At 42.3% G+C, this 24,536-nt stretch overlaps 1 protein-coding gene across 1 annotated transcript in view; it reads left to right on the plus strand.

The window, feature by feature from the left end:
- Positions 1-3,322: 3,322 nt before the first annotated feature.
- wnt3a (wingless-type MMTV integration site family, member 3A) overlaps positions 3,323-24,536 on the plus strand; it is a gene marked incomplete at both ends in the record, with an annotated part of 23,505 nt that continues 2,291 nt past the window's right edge. Inside the window, 2 exons of the mRNA XM_084327011.1 lie at positions 3,323-3,417; positions 12,592-12,833. Of these exons, the coding sequence (XP_084183137.1) occupies positions 3,323-3,417; positions 12,592-12,833 (337 nt within the window). The remainder of the gene's footprint in view (positions 3,418-12,591; positions 12,834-24,536) is intronic.

Below are 24,536 nucleotides of genomic sequence, written 5' to 3' on the forward strand. Positions count from 1 at the left end.
CACACAGCTGTAAACAGACATCACATATTTTCCTCTCTGTATTAAACACTCCTGTTGACTTTGCCTCTGTGCCAACGGTGACGGTCTTGGTAAAAGGAGGCATAGTTCACACAGCTCCCCTACCCCCTCAGCCTCTGGCACGGTGGCACCTCTTTTCCAGATTTCCTCTACGGACTATGGAGAAAGGTCTGGAAACCAGCCCAGCACCTGCCTGCAGGCCATGCAGCTGCACCTTGACCACACTGGACTCTCATTGTATGCGGGTTTCCCCCGTTATTTAGGTATTCGGAATACTAATGAGTTAATAAATCAGCCATTATCTTTGGCAAAATTATAGTTTCTGTCTCTACATGGGTGTTTTGGAGAATCAACTTATAATAATAATGTAATGAGACTGTGGACAACATGTAAATATGAGAAAAGTAAACTGAGTTTCAATGTCACTCCATATTAGGCTACACTGTCACTAATACTCTCAGTCCAACCTACTGGCTAATGCTTTTCATTGTCATTAGTAATCCACACATATACATGTCCTTCAACACACTGGATTAGTAATATGTAACAAAGCCCACTAGAGGGCGCTAACATCTAGGTTTAAGGCCTGCTTCCAGAAGCATTAGATAATAATTAGCCTCTCCTTGAATTTCAATGAAGGCCTTTTGGAAATTTCAATAACTGGATGGATGGATGGATGGATAGATGGACTATTAAGCCACTTATATTAGCCTACATAAGCCAATGTAGTATTTTGATAATAATTCATAAACCTTTAAATTGTCTTTTGCTAGTAGTTAATTCGTTAGTTAATTTGTTTGTTAATTAGTTTGTGTGTGTGTGTTTTTGTCTGTTTGTCTGTTTGTTTGTTTATTTGTTTGTTTGTTTGTTTGTTTGTTTGTTTGTTTGTTTGTTTGTTTGTTTGTTTGTTTGTTTGTTTGTTTGATGATAAACATGAACCATATAGCCTAAACAACCATGTGGTCAGCCATTAATTGTAAAAATGTGAAAACATAAGAGGTATATATATATACCGGTATATATATATATCAAACATGTATACAATACAATATACTTAATACAACTATTTACCTTGTTCACCCAAGGTCAGTGTCAGTGATTAAATCCTGGCATGAGAGTTGTTCCTGACTTGTTCCTGTTATTAACTTTGGACCACTCCATCAAACCTCAAGATAAACCAATGGTCATGACTTGCACATACAGCCTATAATTATATATATGCATTATTTTGTATCGAGGACAATGTGAGAGAATCCACAGAAATTGGCAATCAGCATCATTTAATGATGAGAGCCATCTTCTCTCAGGCGAACCAGGGGGCTGTTAGTTCTACCAACTGAGCTGCACGCTCTCCAACAGGTGTGCACTTGTTCTAAACATCATTCGTACTCATAATTGGGATGTTTGCGGCTATTGTTATCATGATAGGCTAGAGATAATATAGGCTGTACCATTAATCAATACCAGCACAAGCTAGACTACAGCTTTAATGTAATCTTTAAAGCCCTGATCCGTGATCCAAACATAAACAAAATGGGAAGCATCCTTGGTGATTGACTGACTTCTTGATACAAGGACTAAACTGATAAATGGGTTTTAAACTGTGTTTGTATTTGTTGTATTTTGGGGCTGTAATATGTTTGCTGGTAGATAATGTTTGTAAACATTGGAGTAAATCAGACTAATATTTTTACATATGATGGGGTAAAAAAGTTCCAAATAACATATTTTACATCTACAAATCAAACTCTTTCAGGATAAATGTGAATATAAATATGGTAAAAAAAAAGAAAAAAAGACGGGATTGGGCCTTAAATATTTCATTATGAACTGCTTTTATTAAACCAATGGCTATCAAATAGCTTTATATTATTCCTAATTCATCATTTCTACAATAGCTTGGAAAACTAGTTTTTCCTTTTATTTTATTAATCAACTCTTGGCCTATAAACGAATGAATTAACCAATTAATTTAGGTCAATGTCTCACACAACTATAGAATGAGTATTCAAACGAAGATACACATCACTGCATATCAAAGGCGAAACAGGTTCACTTCCTATTAGATCAATATCAACAAACAGCCACTTGACATTGAGAAAAGGAAACACGACAGTCTGCCATTCTCAGTGGTGCGGGCCGCTCTATCGGATATTTTCGTTGGAGTGTCTTGATGAGAACTACCTCAGCGTATAATTTATCGTGCAGTAATTAATAGCATTAAGTTGTAAAAACCTATTATAGTGCTGATCGATTTCAGTCAATTCAAAATAATAATAAGCTATATAGCCTATATTTATTATGCTATATATTTTATTCTGTTTTTGTATAAAAGTGGACATTTATAGGCTGCCCTTTTTAACAAAGGACATATTTTAAACACAAATAACCTTGAACAAATAAAGATGTCTTCTTTATTTCGTTTGCCAATGTGACAGGATTCTTTTTTCAAGACAGATGGATTGGGCTATACTTGGCAAATAGCCACACAAAAAAATAGAATCATAAACAAAACTTAAATTACAGGTCAGTGATGTATGGAATATGTATTAGTTATTTAGGTTCAATTTTGAACGCATGATTGCACTACAATGGTGGAGGTTAGCCTATATACTATGTAAAAAATAGTCCAAAGGTCATTAGCTCATTCTAAAATCATGTAGCTTTATGCTGCTGAGTTACAGATATGCAGCTGTAGAATCCAATAATTTGCTATCCATCCGTTGGGAAAGCTGTTAGGTTTTACATCCATTAATGGATACGAGGACAAATAAAGGATTAGAGGTCTTCTAGCTGGCTCAAGCAATTCACACATATTTATTTATGCATTTTAGCAGCTTCAAACCAGGGAGTGAAATCCGGACAGGTTGTTATAGCTACCCAATCCACGGGGGTTCCGATGACTATTTAAAACCCCTCGGACCCTCCCTCTCTCCCCCTTTAAACAACATTATATATCACACACACACCGCATGCTAATGCGACCAATTCTCAATGAGCACTAAAACACATCTTCTTAAAATTAGCTCATTCTTAGTGTGTGGGTTCAAACTGACTGACTCAGGAACAGAGCGCGCAGGGACACAATCACAATTCCCCCTTTGGCGATACCTGCTGATTGGGTCCTAAAAAAGCAAGCAGCTTTTAACTTTTAATATTTGGCTCCCGAGTACCGCCACGGCTAGTCGCTAAAGACAGTTTCTCTAATAGGGAACCAAATAAACACCGGACTGTGCAGATTAGGGTTTTTTATACTTACAACCACTGTGCGCTTAATAGCGCGCATGTAGTCATTCTAGTGGAGATGTTTTGCGAAACTTTTTTAAGGATGATATCCTTTGGATGTTTCCTCCTGTTCTGTGGGCTTACGCGTGTCACGGCAAGTTATCCAATATGGTGGTAAGTTTTATTTATTTTTAATCTTTGTCTTGTGTATAAATTGCAACAGCTCTCCCAAGTTTTTATATTTGTTTTTAGCCCTTGTTCTATTGTGTTTGGCTGTCCCAGTAAGTTTAATAAGCAGAATTTTAAATTATACGTTTGCGCGCATCAACATAAAATTATGTTTTTCCTGCTTCGGGGTGATCCATGCGAGGTTAGGGCTATTTCATACGGATGTTAACCAGCTGAGGTGCAATCGAAGGATGGCTTGATGGCTAGACAAGTGGAATTGTAGGAGAAAAGACAGCACGTGAGTCAATGACGCTATTGATTTCAAAGCCTATGCAGAATTTTTTTTGCAGACTACAACACCATACGCAACCTAGGCTTCTTATAGACGCAACATGTTAAATTAAAATATCATGGAGACTGCATAATGATCTTTTCCTTCTCACAAATACATTTGACTTTCGTTTGACATTGAATGCATTTGGATTGTAAGTTTAAAGTCAGTCTGCAGCAGGTGCATGCACAATTTCTTTCCTTGTGTGTGTGTGTGTGTGTGTGTGTGTGTGTGTGTGTGCGTGCGTGCGTGCGGGGGGGGGGGGGGTCCCGATTGTGAGGGAAACGAGAGTTGAATATTTCTGGCTCATAATTACAACGAATCGTAATCATATGGATTTTAATGGTAAAAGTTGCACTAATGGCATCTACGTATATATAGGCCTGTATAATCGTCCCCCGAATTATCAGTATATTATTGGGACTATATTGATGAGTGTCTATTGATCAGGCTGGCATGACATTGGTAATGGGTTCAATTCATTATCTTTGCTTTTTTTTCTTTGCTTTTGAAAAATAAAAAATAAGGTAAATGTAGTCTTGATGGGCTCACTAGGAGCCTGCAGCGTTAGCTGTCATTAATGCTAACCTGATGATACACGTCTATTAGGCCGGTATACATTATAGATTATATGTCTTTGTTTAGCAATATTGAACGTTGCAGAATAAACACCTTTTTCCTGGCATTATTTTGTTTTTATGAAACATTACAAAATGAGACTATAGTCTACAACATATTCTTGGCGACCTTTGCAAGCTCATGTCTTAATTTGTAGATTAATTATTTATGGGTCACATTTAATCGCCTAAATGAGGGGACTGGCATTTGAAAATGTATATGTTCAACAATATTATGTACTTTGTGAGTGAAGGGAGCCTAGTCTCTGAGAGATGATTCAGCCCTGCAGCTGCCAAGAAATGACTAAGTATTTACTATGACTTTACTATGCATTTACTATGCCTTTACGCAATATTTACAATGCGTTCATTATGCATATATGATTCAAACAATTCAGCTTCAGTTCCTCACTTAATTTCCTTGTGTTGGATAAATGAATAAACATCTAATTGACAAATAAATCAATCAAGGTTTTACCTCAAGACTATAGAGATTGCTCAGAAATTGCATGTCCCCCTAATTTAGTCTCTTTAATGGATCCCCTGGTGGTAATATTGATGAGAACCTAATTGACCCTATCTCAAACCCCGCCCTCTTTTCTTGATCCTGTGATTGGAGGATCAAGAAAAGAGGGAGGGGTTTGAGATAGGTCAATTACATGCTCAGCTGGAGGGAAATTCCCATATAATAGTGGGCCCTTCTGGACCAGAAGGAGAGAGGAAGCTGACCTATAAGTGATGTTCAGCGCAGCTCATGGTTCTATGGAGTTCAGCAATACGCTGACTGGGATGTTTTATTTTTTTATTATATATATATTTATATTATATTAATTTACAGCACAATTATATAGTTCCAGTATTGACATGTCCCTGGTATAACTCTCATTATCAAATAAGATATATGGTTTTATTAACCTTTTCAAGTATAGGCTATACATTGTTGTTGTTATTTCTTTTTATTTTAACATTTTTTATGAATTCTATCTTAGAATTGTACTCGTGTATTCCCAAGTAGCAATCGCATGTGTGTGACATCATCCCATTCACGGTTCTCAAAGTTCCAATCTCATAATGTGAGACTGTGCACCTTTAAGGAGTTAATGACATTGACGTGAACCGATGACAAGACTCGGTTAATGGATGAATAACCAGAATATGATGAAAGAAAAGCCTTCATTAGCCGCCGGTGCCGATTGCCAAGGTGTTCAAGCTCCTCTTGCCTGTAAGCACCTCTCGGGTCACGTGCGCACACAGTGCACGATTATACACCAAAGCAAGAGCCTTGTATTTCAAGTATCCCAGAGGAAGCATCTTTCTCGTTCTCTTTCTTGCAGGGCCAAAGGAGCTACTAACTAGTCAATGACTTAAAAGGAGGTCCTAACCAGTCATGACTTAACAAAGTGGATGGCACCGTTCCATTTCTGTCACTACAACCACCCCCTCAGGCAAAGAAACAAATAAATGAATCAAGTCACCAACTCACTTAGGTGCTTATGATTAGCTTTTTTGGCGGTTGGGTCAGAGCACAGATCCGAACTGGGCAAAGAGTGCCATGACCAAAGAGAGGGAAAGTGGAGAGTAAAGTGGCAAGTGCGTTTGTGGGTTTGCTGTATCACTCCTTATCAATCCAGTAAGTCTAGCAGGAGCTGTATGTTTGCTTGTATCACTCCTTATCAATCCAGTAAGTCTAGCAGGAGCTGTGGGTTTGCTTGTATCACTCCTTATCAATCCAGTAAGTCTAGCAGGAGCTGTATGTTTGCTTGTATCACTCCTTATCAATCCAGTAAGTCTAGCAGGAGCTGTATGTTTGCTTGTATCACTCCTTATCAATCCAGTACGTCTAGCAGGAGCTGTGGGTTTGCTTGTATCACTCCTTATCAATCCAGTAAGTCTAGCAGGAGCTGTATGTTTGCTTGTATCACTCCTTATCAATCCAGTAAGTCTAGCAGGAGCTGTGGGTTTGCTTGTATCACTCCTTACCAATCCAGTAAGTCTAGCAGGAGCTGTGGGTTTGCTTGTATCACTCCTTATCAATCCAGTAAGTCTAGCAGGAGCTGTATGTTTGCTTGTATCACTCCTTATCAATCCAGTAAGTCTAGCAGGAGCTGTATGTTTGCTTGTATCACTCCTTATCAATCCAGTAAGTCTAGCAGGAGCTGTATGTTTGCTTGTATCACTCCTTATCAATCCAGTAAGTCTAGCAGGAGCTGTATGTTTGCTTGTATCACTCCTTATCAATCCAGTAAGTCTAGCAGGAGCTGTATGTTTGCTTGTATCACTCCTTATCAATCCAGTAAGTCTAGCAGGAGCTGTACGTTTGCTTGTATCACTCCTTATCAATCCAGACCACCACACTGACTGGAGTGGGCTAAGTATCAGAGATGAAGTCACCATTGCACTCGGCGTATATACTTAAGTTGACTTAATATGACTGAATATCAGGGCTTTGTTTTCATTTCAACAGCGAACCGAAGAGCAACCATGTATTTCTGTGTCTCATGGCAACTCGGCCCAATTCAAATAACATTGTGCCCCTTTGGATGGCGCTGACTAGGGCCCCCGCTGTCTCTCTTGTGTTTGCAAACAACTTGTCAGCTATCCAAGAGCTGTCACACATTGTAATGGACGCCAGCTTGGTGGTGTCGTGTTGACGGAAGTCGGTGAACCTAACTTGATGTGGCCAACAGAGCTGTTCTATCAGACTCGACTACTGTATGATGACAGTCACCGGGGGACTGTAGCAGGACGCGGATCTCTACGAGACAGGTTCATGTCTGTCTCCTCTCTCTACCTGCCATGGCATAGCCTCACTGCCCCCCCCCCCCCCCCCACACCCCACCTTAAACCCCCCCACCCTCTCCCTCCCTCCCCAGTACACCCCACCTTAAAAGATAAATACCTTGAGGTGAAAGCTTGCCGCACATTCCTTTTACAAAACATGCTCTCTTGATGTCAAAGTCGGCTCCAAGGCCCTAGGGCCCAAGAGTAAAGTGGTAATTCTAAGGTACCCTGCTTGGGCTTGCTGAAATATGCATTAAACCCGGGCTGGATACACTTAGATGAGAGCATCTATACTGGGGCTAAACATCAAATGGTGATATACGTTTTCTCTTAAGGGTTTCATTTGTAACGTGAGACGAGTTTAGAACAAAATATATCTGGTAAGGTCTTTATGGATCTTCTGTTTTGATTTGACAGAAGGTTCAGTCACAAAAGATAATGGTTTTATTTGGAAGGTAGTTTGGACGCGTGGAGTATCGTTCATGGATGGATTTCTCTTCGGACATGAGATTAGATTGTTTTCCGTTTGGGTGACGACTCGTGAAAACAGGGACAGTCAATGGATATAAACCTTTTTGTTGTCCAACACTCATGCTGCAAACCTTCACATGTTAAATACCAGCAGTTATGTTCAAAGATTTATTATAGCTGGTATCCAACAACACCTTGTTCTTCATGCTATACCTCTTTAAGAAATGATAAATCACCGGAGGTGAAACATTCCCTGCCTCTTCTCCTAGACAGTTTCCTAACACAGGAAGAGGTGGCCTGTATCACTCAGCTCCACTGAGACAGACACAAAGAGACATGCATGTGTAGAAGCAGTTAAAGCAGGTTGACTCTACTATAGTCTGTTGTTATTTTTTCTTATTATAATTTTTTTTACAGTAATCAATCTCATATTGAGATGGCGCCTAATTTATACTTAATCAACAAACTGCAAGAACAACGAGTGCTGTTAAAAAATAATTTAAATAACATTTATTTTGTTAAAAAATTTAATTAAATAGGGGTGATGTAAACCTTGATATTTCAGATTCATGATCTCATATTTAGTTGATTCAGCAAAAAACAACAACACTGCAGCGAAGTTGTTTGGGGGGGGGGGGGGGTTGCTTGTGACATCTTATACGTTTATTGAGAGGTGTTGATGCTGAATACACAGTGTTTAAGATAAGATTGCATGCAGTGAATTGTTGTGATAATGATGCTACATTCTCCTTCTTACACCTGTTGCTCAACAGAAGAAACTCTAGCGTTCCATCAGAACAGAATAAAGGCCAGTGAGCTGCCTTTCTCATTATGTTTGTAGATCCTATGTTGCCTTGCAAGCCTAGGAAAACCGCCCGAGATAATTTTCTGGCTTGTGATCCTCGGTGCCATGCCATCCTTGCCTCGATAGGAGTCACTACCCCAGGCTCATTGTTGAGCATCTTCCTCCATTATTGAGAGATGTGTTCGAATGACATTTGAGATGTTTTCATGATTTTTAATTGCTGGTTTTGATTTATCGGCGTATAGTGTATTTGAGAATGTATCTTTAGTTGTGTAAAACACAAGAATCACAGCATTTGATAAACATACCATCATGACCTCTGAACTTTCATGGGTTTCTTTTCTTCCTGAAAGGCTGTCTAATTTTGCCTAGAGCATCTGAGGAAGAGGAAGAGGAGGCTGAGGAGGAGAGGAGATAAGAATGATGAGATAGAACTGACGTGACAAAAAAATGCACGTATTGTCCCCTGGCTCTTGTTTTCGTTTCACCCCTCCTTCCCAAAATATCTAATCTGCTCATACTTGCATTGATGAAAAGGTGACGGTTTCTCATACACTTTTAATTCTTTGCATTGCTGATATACATGCTTAGTGTATTAGAGGCAAGTGTCTGCGGCGGTTTTTGATGTGGACTCAGGTTTCTGTTGTGAAAGGTCTACCTAGTGCCTCGGGGTGTGAATTGACAAGGGCCAAAAAGAGGTCAATTTGTAATAGGAGTGCTCTTGTTTACTGATACATCCACTCTTGTAGTTTTGTCGTAGACAAAAGTGATTTCCTCTTTCAAGTCACTTTCAACTTGCCAATGCTTGCGTCCTGTATTTCTCATGTATGATTAACTAGAGCGGTCTAGTCGGAGGAAATTGGGTGAGAAAGTCCTTTAAAGTCAGCATGACACATAACTCTGCCATTTGCTCGGGGATATACTCTGCAAAGTACTAAATGAGTTCACTTACCTGGTCAACCGATGACTTAGAGACAGCCTGACAGCAGACACACTAGGTTAAAATACAATCTTGAAAATACATTTCGTAAGTAGAGCGCTTTACATTGCGTTTTTATTTTTATTTCTTGCTTTTAAAAAATTGCAATCTATCTGTGAGGTATTCAAGGTCAGCGTCTTCTGCAGAGCTGACCAGGAGCGCTCAGCCACGGGGTCGCGTGGTCGTGTCATGCTCACTGGCCTGTGAGTTTTTTTTTAAGAGCCTGAGGTGAGTGTCGGTACTCTGGGTAATGTTGTTGTGATTAGTCCTTGAACAACGCTGAGCAGGTCAGCAGATAGCGAGCTAATTGAGCCGCACAAGACCACTCACACCTGCTTTGCCACTGCCTCAGGAACTCCCTGGGTACAGTCGCTGTTATCGTGGGCCAGAGCAACTCTGAAGGGGATCGTCGGATTCCTGTCATCGATAGTAGTTCTGACGTAGACAGTTGTGAAGAGTCGATTTGATTTGCCAACGAGCTACTTTGTAGCTACTCTTCGGTGGCACTGCCAATGATAACAGGAAGTCAGCTGAATCAAATAATTCAGAACAGAGAGAGTTGTCAAAACATGGAATGTAGGTAGCAAGTATTTAAGGGGCCAATGATTCAGGTCAATAGTTCATAAAAACAAATTTGATATTCATCATTTACAAGGCATGCACAGCCTCATGACATCTCCTCTGGTATAGACCACGGCATCCAAATTAAATGGCAAGCAGTCGTCCAACCCCATAAACCCCATTTCCACGGCAGTTGTCCCGGTGTGATGCGGAAACCCTAATAATTTACCCCGGGCAGATTGACAAGTGACCTTCGGATCACACATTGACAATTACGGCACAAATAAGTGTTCTTACATTCGCTGTAATTAAATAACATGCGATGAGACGGGCAGAGCGGTTGTCCCGTTTCCATGGTTATGCGTTATAAACAGCCTAATTGAGACCAAAGAGACCCCGAGAGAGAGAGAGAGAGAGATGAGAGAGAGAGAGAGGAGAGAGAGAGAGAGAGAGAGATAGAGAGAGAGAGAGAGAGAGAGAGAGAGAGAGAGAGAGAGAGAGAGAGAGAGATGTAATCAGTGAACCACCAAGTTCTGCACTTGTTGCATCCCAGAATACCTCCCTCAAAGGAGAAGGGGGATGGGTTCAGAGTTCCACTTAATACACCTTGTGAAGTTTCAATGTGGGTTTGCACTCTATTACCCTAAGCTGAGGGCCTGTTAAGTGTGTGGACAGTTAATAACAAGGTGTAGTTTTCCAAGTTGACAACTTAGAGTCTATGAAGTACTTTTGGTGCACGGAGAGACTTTCATCTCGGGCCCTGGCCTTGCTTACTCCTGCGGTAGTAGGGCTGCAATTTCAGCAGCATACAAAGGCCAGGTGGCTACAGAGAGGGTAGTTTGATGGGATAAAGGATAGATGCCTGAAGGTAGCATTTGATATAACAAATAAACACAAACACACACACTTGCATAAATACACAAGCACACGCGCACACACACACACACACACACACACACACACACACACACACACACACACACACACACACACATACAAGACACACATCGCATGTTTTGAATGCTTTATTTATTAATAGAAATACATGCATTCAAATTCAATATTACGGAGGTTTGTCATGGTTTGAGGGCACTTAAAGATACACATAGCATCATCTTTGCAGCTGAAACTGAACAGGAGGCTAGTGGTTTGTATTATTTTATTTGGTCACACACGCACTTGCACACACACACACACACACACACACACACACACACACACACACACACACACACACAGACACACACACACACACACACACACACACACACACACACACACACACACACACACACACACACACACACACACACACACACACACACACACACACACACACACACACACACACACACACACACACACACACACACACACACACACACACACACACACACAGAGAGAGAGAAACACAAGGAACACACACTCACACACAGGCATGCATATTGTAGTTACTGAGCCGGACCCACAGCAACATTACTCTCTTTGCACAGTAGGTCATTGGAAAGGTGTCCCTGGACTCTTCATCCCCAGTGGATCCTGGGATATCGGAAATTCTTTATTAGGAATCAATAACCCCTTGGGATGTACCATCTTGTTTCTTCTTGGGTCCTCAAAGGAGACAGACAGACAGGTAGAGAACAGAGAGAGAGACAGACAGGGAAAAAGACTGAGACTGATGAACAACAAGCAGACAGAAGGAAAGACAGAGAGAGATAGAGAGAGAGAGAGAGAGAGAGAGAGAGAGAGAGAGAGAGAGAGAGAGAGAGAGAGAGAGAGAGAGAGAGAGAGACAGACACTGATGAGGAAACACAAACATACAAGGATACCAAGTTATTGACACACACACACACACACACACACACACACACACACACACACACACACACACACACACACACACACACACACACACACACACACACACACACACACACACACACAACACACACACACACACACACACACTCTGACCAGGGGTGTAAAGTAATTGAGTAATTGTACTTTGTTACAATACTTAAGTACTGTTTTGGGGATTTGTACTTTACTCGAGTATTATTAGGTTTGTATACTTGTACTTTTACTCAATTACATTTCAGAGAAAAAAAATATACTTTTTACTCCTTACATTTAAAATGCAGACCTACAAAGTACAAATCTCGCAGGTCCAACCATTTTAATTAGTATATTTGTTTCTCCGGCAGAACTAACGTTAACGTTATTAATCCTGCGGCCGCACTTTATTTAAAAACAGCCAATCAAATCCCCATCAATGGAAATTAACCCGCCCATACCCATGCTGATTGGTCTTTGTGCAAGACTAGAAAGCGGGGATCTTTGATTAAACACCTGCTATCAGAAGAATAATTTCATATCAAATGAAAACTTGGCCCACGATGGAATGAGTTTGAGACCCCTGCAATAAAAGTTTTTTTACTTTAAATGTTTAGTACTTAAGTACATTTAAAAGTAGAAACTTTTTGACTTTTACTCAAGTGTGTTTTTAGCCAGATATTCTGACTTCTACTTGAGTAAGATTTGAAAGATTTGAGACGGTACCCATACTTTCACTTATAATTTCTGGGTACTTTTTACACACACTCTGACCCTGTGCCTCTCCCTGCCCCCCCTGCAGGTCGTTAGCAGTGGGACACCAGTACTCCTCGATGGGCACCCAGCCCATCCTGTGCGGCAGCATTCCCGGCCTGGTGCCCAAACAGCTGCGCTTCTGCCGTAACTACGTGGAGATCATGCCCAGCGTGGCGGAGGGCGTGAAGATCGGCATCCAGGAGTGCCAGCACCAGTTCAGAGGCCGGCGCTGGAACTGCACCACCATCAACGACAACCTGGCCATATTTGGACCAGTGTTAGATAAAGGTAAAAAGAACCTTTTACTGATCCAGGGACAGATTGTCTCGAGTACGTACGTACGTTCTTTCGCCCGCCGCCTCCCCCCCCCCCCCCCCCCCCGGTTTCACAGTCACATACGTTCACACCTCAGAGCCGCACTTTTACAACCACAGTCTGCTTACTGTGGGCCACTGAGCAGCTCCACTGGAGCAGCTGGAGGTTAAGTGCCTTGCTGAGGGGGACTTTAAGGGTGGGTGTTAAGGGAGGAGAGACTGTTATTGATTCACTTCCCCTGGTTCCCTGCCAGTCCGGGGATTGAACCAGCGAACATCTTGTAACAAACCCCGCTTCTCCAACCTTTTAGACCAGCGCTGTCCCTGTGTTATAGCAAATTTAGCATGATTCAAGATTCAAGATTCAAGAGGTTTATTTATCACATACATACCAGGGCATACAGTGAAATGCGGTTGGCCATGCCCGCTTCGATTGTGCAAGAATATAATATTAAATAATAGTAAATAAAATAAGTAGAATAGAATAGACATGATAAAATAGACATGTTAATAAATCCTGAGATAATTGCAATACAATGTTGAGCTACAGTACGACTTAAAGGCACTGGGTCCTATGTACACTACTACTATACAATATACAGTTTTACTTCTATGTCCCTATGCTATACTTGCTATTACTAATCACAACAAGTTATTTTCTTAGAGTGTCCTTTTTTCCCTTCCTTTAAAAAGTGTCCTTTTCTTGTGTGTTTAAAGTGACCTATGGTGCGATTGTGTGTGAGCGAGTGCAAAATGTGTGTTGTGTGTGTGTATGTGTGTGTTCATGTAATAATAATAATAATAATAATAATAATAATAATAATAATAATAATAATAATAATAATAATAATAATAATAATAAATCAAATTTCTATAGCGCCTTTCATGAAACCCAAGGTCGCTTTACAATCAATATAGGGCTAGGGGAATGGGGCAGTAGGGGAAACCACTATGGCCAGATTTGCAGATTGACATTTCAGTAATCCCCATGTAACGCGCACGCAAATGCACCGTGACTGCGTTTGTGATAACCTTCTCTCTTTCGTGGCTGTACTCTGGTCAACCAGATTTTCCCTGTACATCATCTGGATTCCTGAAGTTAACATTTTCCCCATAATCACTCCTAAATTCTTGGAAGATGATTTTGGACTCTATAATCATCTCCTTTGCTCAAAATGTTGGTTATCGTTGACATGAATGAGAAACAACGACTGGGTGTCAGGTAACTACCACCCAACCAGCGTGGGGGAGTAATTCATTACAATGATCTGATTACAAAAATGAGGTACATATAATCCATTGTCCTTATGGTAAAAAAGAAAAAGAAAACTAAAAGATGAAACCGTAATCAGGTACTTTTGGGAAATAGGTGATTACTTTTCTGTCACTCAAAAGCATATTTTAAAATAGTATCTAGATTGTGGGGTTATTGCAAGTTTTCTGAGATCTTATGTTTATATATGCAAAATAGGCATTACCTCATTAAATATGCACTAATTTGTATGACGTATGACGTTACCAACATTGGATGATGCCAGATTTTTTTAAATGGTTTCATTATGTTGACACATAACACAGTGAACTTTTTACAGAAGAGATTGTGGATATGTCTTTTTATCATCCCATGAATCAGGAAATGCTGACTACAGTCATAAAAAAATTAAATGTCGCCATGTTTTTTGGTCTAAATGTACTATAAATCAGGCTATGAATGATATATCAACAAACCCCTCTGTAAAGAGATGCAGGGTATATATAGGAAGAAATGTGGAAAGTATGGTGTGTGTAGGTGCTATGGAATGGTACATGTCTACCCTTGCGTGCAAGACAAATGCATAAAGACTCATTTTTGGGAAAACGCCTTCAAAGTTCTGTATTGTAAAATGCCATATTTCTTTTTTAAACAGCTATTTACAAACACAATACCTAATCAAACCATTAGTAATTGACAACCTAAACACATGCCTGATAACTGAATAATAATAATAATGATGTTATTGAACTGAACAGAACTACACACAGGCTACAAACAGTGTAGTAACAGTGTAGTACCCCATAATAGGCAAAACAATATTTGAATAGATATCACTATGAAACTTTCCCAGTTTGTTATGTACATATAAACTAAGAAAAAATATATTGCAAGTTTTCAGAATTGTATGTTTATATATGCAAATGAGGCACTTCATTAAATATGTGCACATTTATGGATGCAATAAGGCAAAATGAAGTAAAATAAACAACTAAATGTGTGTTATTGACGTTTTATTGTCACTAGTTTCATAGAAGACATGTTTAGGAAGCAAAATATAACAAAATCTCAAAATCAACAAAAAAAAGTATATTTGCCTATTCACCTGGGGTGTCTCGCCTTAATGCGCAAGAGGGTGCTAGAACGCCACCGCTTTAATCAATGGGGGGACTGCGAGATTTGCGAGTGCTTAAAATACATCTTAAATTATAGCTATGGGTCTAATACACCCGTCGATTATCAGTGAGTTGCTTCCAGTCAACATGTACAAAACGGATTGTTTTTTCATCTGTACATTTCCGTTTTATACCGTTTTGAATATGAGTAATAGTTTGGGTGCTTCTGAGTAATTCCAGAGAAAGATGCGATAATAGCGTTTTAGTGGAATACACTAAACACGTTGTCATTTTTCGCCTGATTATCGAATCTTCCTGAAATCAACACTAGATCATCATTATTATCCTTCCTCATGCAAGAATGAAAAGAGCCCTGGACTGCGGGGCTCCGCCACCGCCTCCTCCCACCCAACGGCACACAGCCACACACACACACACACAGAGACAGCGTCGATCGGGGTAGAAATAAATATCAGATCAACGATCAAATTTATATATAGTGTTCTTACCTTGTATCTGATGTAATGCAAAAGAAATAATCCAATTATCTGATCGCCATTCCAAATACTGCTCGTGGAGGTCCGTACCACATTACCGACCGTTACATATGGGCGGGCGGGCGGGGTTACTGTTCCATGCCATCGTTGTATAGACCTACCTCGCCTGAGTATTTAAACCCCGCCCGCACGGCTCTGATCGTCACAGAAGAGAAACTACACCATTCCCAGTGGAGTGCAATACCAGCTGGAAGGCGTAGGCGGCGGTATTTGCCCTTTTGCGAGCTCAGACCCATTCCCAACGATAATATCAGGCTGGATGGATGAAAATGAATGGATATCGCTAATAAAAGAAATAACGATTCAAACCTGACTATACTCGTGATTGGCGCTCAAGCGATGGCGAGTTAACCCGACTATCATCGTGACTGGCGCTGAATGAGTTAAAATCACAGTCTGTTGTGATTTGAGCACTCAAGTGGATTACATTACTCATAACAATTTTAGCAGGTAATCAGTAATCTGTAACATATCTGTACACACTGTACATTTTGAAAGTAACAATTCCAACTCTGCACTTATCAGCACTGCCTCTGCTGTATATCTCTTGAGTTATCGTTTTGCCTCGTATGTGCGCCGTTCCTTATATTCGCCACAAATCCTTGTTCAAATATACTTGAGAGAGTCGATGAGCTATGAGCGGTCTGTACGCATGAACTAATGTATGTACACAATTAGGTAGTGTAAGCTGTGTCTTGTCGGGAGTTTTCTTTAGAAGGGAATCCCCTTCGATTGTTCCCCCTTGTTTGATGAAGTTCTCTGAAGTGCCTTTTACACAAGGCATCTTTGTTACGGAGGTCCTAAATAGATTTTACCCCTCATAGATTCCAAAGTAGTTGAATTAAGGTTTCATAGACATGTGACTCCCTTATATTTCCTAGAAAAATATAAGCACAGCTCTGGCTTGTTACAATAATATTCACCAATATGTTTTGGTCTTTAATAAGCAACATAATGGTTTATAAAATTAAGGGGCATCCTATATGACTATTATTCATTTACACAAGCACAATAATGTGGAAGAAACCGATTTTCCTAAATTGTTTGTCCAAGGGAAGCAACAGTTGTGATTGGAGAATCAAGAAAAAAAGGGCAGGGTGTGAGATAGGTCAATTCCTTCTTATAGCTCTTGGTGTTTTTTCATTCTTCCTCGATGCTGGTGATCCTTAAAATGAGCTGCCAGTCAGGACGATGAGGATGAGCAGAGAAGAGGAGGTGATGATGAGGAAGGAAGGGACGTTGTTGTAGGGGGCTAAACCTGTCAACTAGTTCCATGGTGGGAGATGGGGGGGTTAGTTAGGGGAATTGCTTTTTTAGTAAAACCCTGGAGTCAGTTGTTAAAGGATGATGATGATAGAGAAGGCTTGAGCCTCTAGTAGGTGGGTTAATGATAGGGGTTCACAGTCCGAGCCCCTATTGTGGTGCAGAATGCCATCACAGTCCCCCACAGCTTCTCCTCCCTCTCTGGCCTAAATTGCATTGAGTGGAGAGGGAAGGTGGGGTGGTGGGGGGTGGGGGGGGGGGGAGTGGTTGGCTACTCTTCGGGTCTAGGCTTTAGTAAATCATTTTGATTGGATTAAGGTCACTGAGGCCCTTAATAATGTGAGAGGTCAAAGTGGCTGGATTAAGTGTCTTTGTAAGAGGCCAGGGAGAGTGACTCGGGGGCTCTGGGGCCTTTGATAGGGCTTAGTAGGAGAGTAGCTCCCGTTTCATTGGCTTTGATTGATGCTTGTGTTTGTCCGTGCATCAGGGGCCATTGTCCTCGCTGGTGTCTGTTTGTCTGCCTCACAGACTGTGTGTTGGTTTCCTTCTGCCTGTTTTAGAGGGACGCTGAAAGGAACAGTAGGCCTCACAGGCGGCTTAAAGGGCCTTAGAGGCTTTGCTATCAGTTAGCCTGTTACTGCCCAATGACCACTGCCCTCCGCATCCTAACCAAGGAGGTTAGAGGGCTGCTTTTACAGTCCTGTATGAACGAGAGACATGGTCGATAATGAGGAGGATACGGTTTTGATAGATAGCCCGGCTATACGTCATGGTGAGTGAATGGAGAACATTTTTTGCAGGTTCTGGCAACGGCCTGTGGAAATCATCATGCTCTGTCACTCACTCTGTCTCCTCTCACACCAACATAAATACATAAACATGTCTCCTCTCACACACCAACGTAAATACATAAACACGTACACGCAAACACACGTAATCGCACCCACACACAGCAACGCACATGCAAGTGAACTCTTGCACAAATGCAGAAATGGCTACTGTACACGCATCCGTGCAAGCACACGCCGACACGCACATAAGCACATGTTAGCTTTTGCCTATAGAGTTGACCTATTTTCTCTCTATCTCTCTCTCACTCTCTCTCTTGCGCTCTCTTTCTCCACCTCCCTCCTTTCTCTCTCATTCTCTGTCTCTCTCACCCTCTATTTCCCTCTCCCACCTCTCTCTATCCCTCTCTATTTCCCCCTCTCTCTCTCTCTCTCTCTCTCTCTCTCTCTCTCTCTCTCTCTCTCTCTCTCTCTCTCTCTCTCTCTCTCTCTCTCTCTCTCTCTCTCTCTCTCTCTCTCTCTCTCACTCACTCTCTTTCTCCACCTCCCTCCTTTCTCTCCCTCTCCCTCTCTATCCCTATCTCTATCTCCCCCTATCTCTATCTCCCCCTATCTCTATCATTCCCCCCTCCCCCCCCCTCTCTCTCTCCTTTATCTGTGTGTCTCTCTCTCCTCTATATGTCTCTCTCTCTCTTCTCTCTCTCTCTCTTTCTCTCTCTCTCTCTCTCTCTCTCTCTCTCTCTCTCTCTCTCTCTCTCTCTCTCTCTCTCTCTCTCTCTCGCTCTCTCTCTCTCTCTCTCTCTCTCTCTCTCTCTCTCTCTCTCTCTCTCTCTCTCTCTCTCTTCTCTCTCTCTCTCTCTCTCTCTCTCTCTCTCTCTCTCTCTCTCTCTCTCTCTCTCTCTCTCTCTCTCTCTCTCCCTAGTCACAAGCCCTGTACCTGAGGCTACGTCTGCGTCAGCACTCATTAATTTACATTAAACCAAAGTGTCAAAACATGCACTGCTGGAATCTGCCGGTGATGACAGGCTGCAGAGGGCCGTGCAGGTGTTCTCTGCGCGGTAGAGCTGATCCCAGAGCTGTTTTTTGGCACACTCTGCAAATGGCAAAGCACCTCCCAATATGGCTAAAACCGAGCTGCAGTGTGTGAGTCATGTGGGAGCATTTCTTCTGAGGGCAGCGTAGCCACCGGAAGTGGACAGTCATGCACACGTAGACGGCACCGCAGGTACACAGTGCATTTCGCAGACTCAGTTTGAGTAAAAATGTACTCTGCGAAATGTACTGTGTAATGAGCAACGTACAGTTAGTCACTCGTCTTTACTTGAAACCATAAATGACACTAATGAATTTTCTTGGGTGAACCCTGCTCCTCAATGCCTAGATCAATGCGATTCATCTTTTATAGAGTGACTTTCATATTCTCGATGATGTAATAGATACATTTTTTTAAAGATTTTTTTTTTTACAAATGATTAAAAACACAATTATAGGCACATGCAGGAAAGCCCCGATTTCAAGCTTTTGGCGGAAAACCAAACCGAACTTCTAAACCCAAACCCTCTGAACTAAAGCCCCTATCTACAATCCGACCAGGGAAAGGTCAGGGGACGCAGGTTACGACCCGTGACCCGAGGATGAGAAAGTGTTACAATTTAGGATGTGCTAAGAGGTCTCTGCTTTTCATAAAATGCATGTTTCTCCATGCTGTGGGGTGGGGGTGGGGGAGGTTAGCTCACCGGTATGTCATTAACTCTGGGGAGGACAGACAGAAGAGGTGTGGTAAATGGAGTTGATGGGGGGACCTTAGCCCCCCCCCCCCCCCCGCTGGGCCCTGCTAGGAGCACAATATCTCTGCGACCACCAGATTAAGCTTTTCCCCATTCACACGCCCTTTAGATTGTTTTATGAAACCATTTGAATAGGGATTTCCCCGTCGGCCCGACAAGCGGGGTCCAGCCAACGCATAGTTCTCTGTTGCTATGACATAACTTGGTCTCCACTAATCACTGGCCAGGGCAAATTTCATATAAAATATCTGGGGCCATTGTGGGGCTAACGCGCCGTGACAGTGGCAGAACAATAGGGGATTCAGCCCCCCCAGCAGGTTGGAGGATTCAGCCCCTCCAGCAGGTCGTAGGATTCAGCCCCTCCAGCAGGTTGGAGGATTCAGCCCCTCCAGCAGGTCGTAGGATTCAGCCCCAACACCCCCCCCCCCATCCCAGTCCCCCACCCTCCACCAGGTTGTACGTTTCAGCCCCCCCAGCTAGTCGTAGGGACCACTTGCCATGCCAGGGTCTGGTTAAGATTTAGTGTAGTGGAGGTGCTTTGGTGGTGGAGGAGAATGCCTTGAAACACCGTCATTGTGTTTTTTTTTAATCTACTTTTTCTCCCCATTTTTCTATTTTTCTCCCATCCCAATTTCGTATTATCCAATTCTTCCCTCCCCTGTCTCGAACGTTGTTAGGCCATGCCTCCCACTGGTCGGCTGCAACGTGGACGAAGCCTTGCTTCACGTGTCCCCTCCGGTACACGAGGAGGCAGCCGTCGCATCTTTTCACCTGTACAGCGCGATCTCTCAGTGGCGAGAAGTAGCACGTGGGAGGCTCACGCTGCCCCCGATACTTCCTGATTCTGCACCAACCATTAGGCGCACCAACCGACCTGTAGGAGTCGCTGTCCACAACGTCCGATCGCCACCCGCCGGCTTTCCCACCCCTAATACTGCCAATTGTGTGGAGTTTGCATGTTCTCCCCGTGCTCGCAAGGGTCCCCCCCCCGATAAGATAAACCCAATGGAAAAACATGCACAACAACAATAGATCGCTAAAGCTGTGGCGTCCTTGACGAAGACGGACAGGAGCACTTGGATTGGTCCCCTGGCGCGGCTCACGTTGACGCCTGTCTGCTCCCGGCTGCCCTTGGGGGGGAAGGACGACGGGATGGGTTAATCGCAGATACGAATCGCATTCATGCATCGCATGCGTGCCGAATGATGACCTCTGAGCAGGTCCTAAATTAATTAATTAATTAATTATGAACAACCAGCCAAGCCGGAAGCAACGCCGAGAGCTGGGCTCGAACCCAGCATCTCCTGCGTTAGTGGCGAGCGCTTTGCCCACTGCGCCACTTAGCCGCACACCATCATTGTGTTTTGAAAGCAGAAAAAATGTGTAGGTGTAGTGTACACAAAATCTTTGTTGTAAAAAAGACATTTCCAGGGCGGCCGGGTAGCGCAGCGGACTAAGCGTCTGTCTACCACTACAGAGCCAGTGGGATCGAATCCAGCTGTGGAGCTTCCGGGTTGGCCGACCGTTCATACTAACACAATTGCCAGTGTTAGCGGGTGGGAAGCCGCCGTGGGTGGGTCCTGGTCGTTGTAAACAGCGACTCCTACTGTTCGGTCGGGGCACCTGCACAGCAAGGGAAGGATCTGGGAGAGGTAGTGTGACCTTCCACACGTTACACTCTCCCAGTGAGAGTCCGCGCTGCCGGGTGAAAAGAAGCGGTGGGCTGGCTACACATGTGTCGGAGGAAGCATGTGATAGTCTCCGCCCTCCCAGACCGACGGTAGGGGGTAGAGTGCGCAACGACCAGGAAGGGGGATTGGGAATTGGCATAACGACTAACATTGAGATGGGAGAAAGAAAATGGAGAAAGAAGGGGGGGAAAGATAATACAAAAAAATATTATAATAATTCCACCGCCTAAAACTGAATCTCTGGCATTTTGCAAAGCAGAGTTTGAAAAAATCATGTGAACTTTTATGGGTCACCTAAAAGAGAATTTAAAAGAAAACACTAACACGGTTTGTTTAGTTGTCTTCAATGAACGCTACTTACAACTTTAATAACTCGTGTATTATACAAATGGTATTTGTTAGGAAAGTGCACAGATACTGTCTCTCTTTTATTTCCTGTTAAAAGCTTCAAAGGAACCGAATGAAATAGTACAGGTAATAGTTGATGCTTCTTCCCCCTCTGACAGTTTGCTCCCATCCACAAAAGCATGTTTTCGAACTGATAATGATGTTGACATTGTGGTTTTTCTCCCTCGACTAGGCTCAGGTGAGCTTCTGGTGCCAGTCTAGCTGATTCTGTGAACGTATTCATAACCAGAATTATGTAAACGTGAAATAAGTAAATACATTTCATATTATTAAGAAAATATCAGCTCAGGGATATGCATGGAGGTATTCATAATCGTAATCATCATCTTAATTTAGTGTTGTTCCAACATCATGCTTTTTCATGTTCGATGCTTGAAGGCACCATTTACGTACGTATGTGTCAAAACTCTTTTTTTTTGACACTCTGTTCAGTCTGTAAACACCCAGCAGTGTGATCATCCTGAACACTTCTTCTTAACACTGCAGGTTTGTCACTAGCAGTCAGTGCAGGTAAAGCACCTATACCCATCCCTAGGTGTCAGGACATATTTCTGTCCCTGGGATACTTTTTTCTCATTTTGTCCCCAGATAATCCTCTTTTCCTCTCTTGTTCTCATCCCAACACAACCCCCCCACCCCCCAAACCCACTGCCCCCTCCCTTTTTACTCCGTAAGCATCATTGTCAGTTGTCTGTAAGGGTTTGACCTTAACTTTATTGGCTTCCTGATAGTAAAAGTGGGTGACTGAGTGGTTTTAAATTGACATGGTGAGAGGAAACCCTCTGAGCCGGGTGGTTCACATCTCCTGCCTCTGACGAGACCTGTGGGAAGTGGAAGGTGACTGGGGTTAATCAGACACAAACAGACTCAAACTGGGGTTAATCAGACACAAACAGACTCAAACTGGGGTTAATCAGACACAAACAGACTCAAACTGGGGTTAATCAGACACAAACTGGGGTTAATCAGACACAAACAGACTCAAACTGGGGTTAATCAGACACAAACAGACTCAAACTGGGGTTAATCAGACACAAACAGACTCAAACTGGGGTTAATCAGACACAAACAGACACAAACTGGGGTTAATCAGACACAAACAGACACAAACTGGGGTTAATCAGACACAAACAGACTCAAACTGGGGTTAATCAGACACAAACTGGGGTTAATCAGACACAAACAGACTCAAACTGGGGTTAATCAGACACAAACAGACTCAAACTGGGGTTAATCAGACATAAACTGGGGTTAATCAGACACAAACAGACTCAAACTGGGGTTAATCAGACACAAACAGACTCAAACTGGGGTTAATCAGACACAAACAGACTCAAACTGGGGTTAATCAGACACAAACAGACACAAACTGGGGTTAATCAGACACAAACAGACACAAACTGGGGTTAATCAGACACAAACAGACTCAAACTGGGGTTAATCAGACACAAACTGGGGTTAATCAGACACAAACAGACTCAAACTGGGGTTAATCAGACACAAACAGACTCAAACTGGGGTTAATCAGACATAAACTGGGGTTAATCAGACACAAACAGACTCAAACTGGGGTTAATCAGACACAAACAGACTCAAACTGGGGTTAATCGGACATAAACTGGGGTTAATCAGACACAAACAGACTCAAACTGGTTAATCAGACACAAACAGACACAAACTGGGGTTAATCAGACACAAACAGACTCAAACTGGGGTTAATCAGACACAAACAGACTCAAACTGGGGTTAATCAGACACAAAGGCACTTGATTTGATAAGAGGATTTTATTGAAGGATTGCAACGAAATAAAGTGTTGTTGTTGTTGTTGTTGTTGTTGTTGTTGTTGTTGTTGTTGTTGTTGTTGTTGTTGTTGTTGTTGTTGTTGATGTTTTCTCCATGATCTTGAGATAGTTACCTATAGCACATGGCACAAGATAACTGAAGTGGAGTAGAGATTCTTGAACCCTGGAGAGTTTACTCCGTCAGCGCAGTTTGTTTGGTCGGTGTAAACATTGGAATCGGAAAGTCTGACATTTCTTTGCCAAACAGACAGGACTAAGACCACATTTCATGTGAGAGTAGTCCTAGACAGTAGTGCATAATTAATAACCAGTGAATTGAAAAAACGCATTGTATTTCGTAACAGTGGAGATCACAAGATCGTGTTTGTTCACATATCATTAGCAAAATTGTGACATAGCTTTCTTCAGAAAGTTTGGTTTTATTTGTTCTATCGGCAATGTGAAACATAACCGAATCAATAAGAAATAATAATGTCACTTTTGATTTGGACCATTTCAAACAAACAAAAAAAGTGTGACAGTGGTGTAATATATTGCAGCATATTGCTGAGAGGAAACGGGCCCTACTGTAGGCCTAACCCTGACATCCTATAGTGATAATCAGTGGTAATTGAGATAATGGGTGGGCACTGTGTGTCCCTAGACCAGTGGTTTCCTACAGGTTGGAGCCTACAGGTGGGTCCAATCTGGGGGTCAAATAGGTCATAGGCTAACAGATTAATTATACTCTACCAATGCTGGAGCTGGAGAAAGGAGTAGGCTGGTATTAGGTTTATTTGACATACAGTAAGCACTCCTCTCCTCACTCCTCTAAATGCAGTGCATGTGCTTTTGCTTGGTGAGTCACACCTCTCCTCATTGTAACACTGGTTGTGGGTCCTGCTGCCATGAAGAAAAGTAGATGAGAGCCACACTATGGCTGGGTATCAGCACCGTGGCACTGTGGAAAACCTGATGCAATCTCCAGGTCCCGTCTCGATTCAATATCGATTGGATTATACTTCACAGCGCTG

Source organism: Notolepis coatsorum, assembly GCF_963971535.1.
Source record: "Notolepis coatsorum genome assembly, chromosome: 13".
NCBI lineage: Eukaryota > Metazoa > Chordata > Actinopteri > Aulopiformes > Paralepididae > Notolepis > Notolepis coatsorum.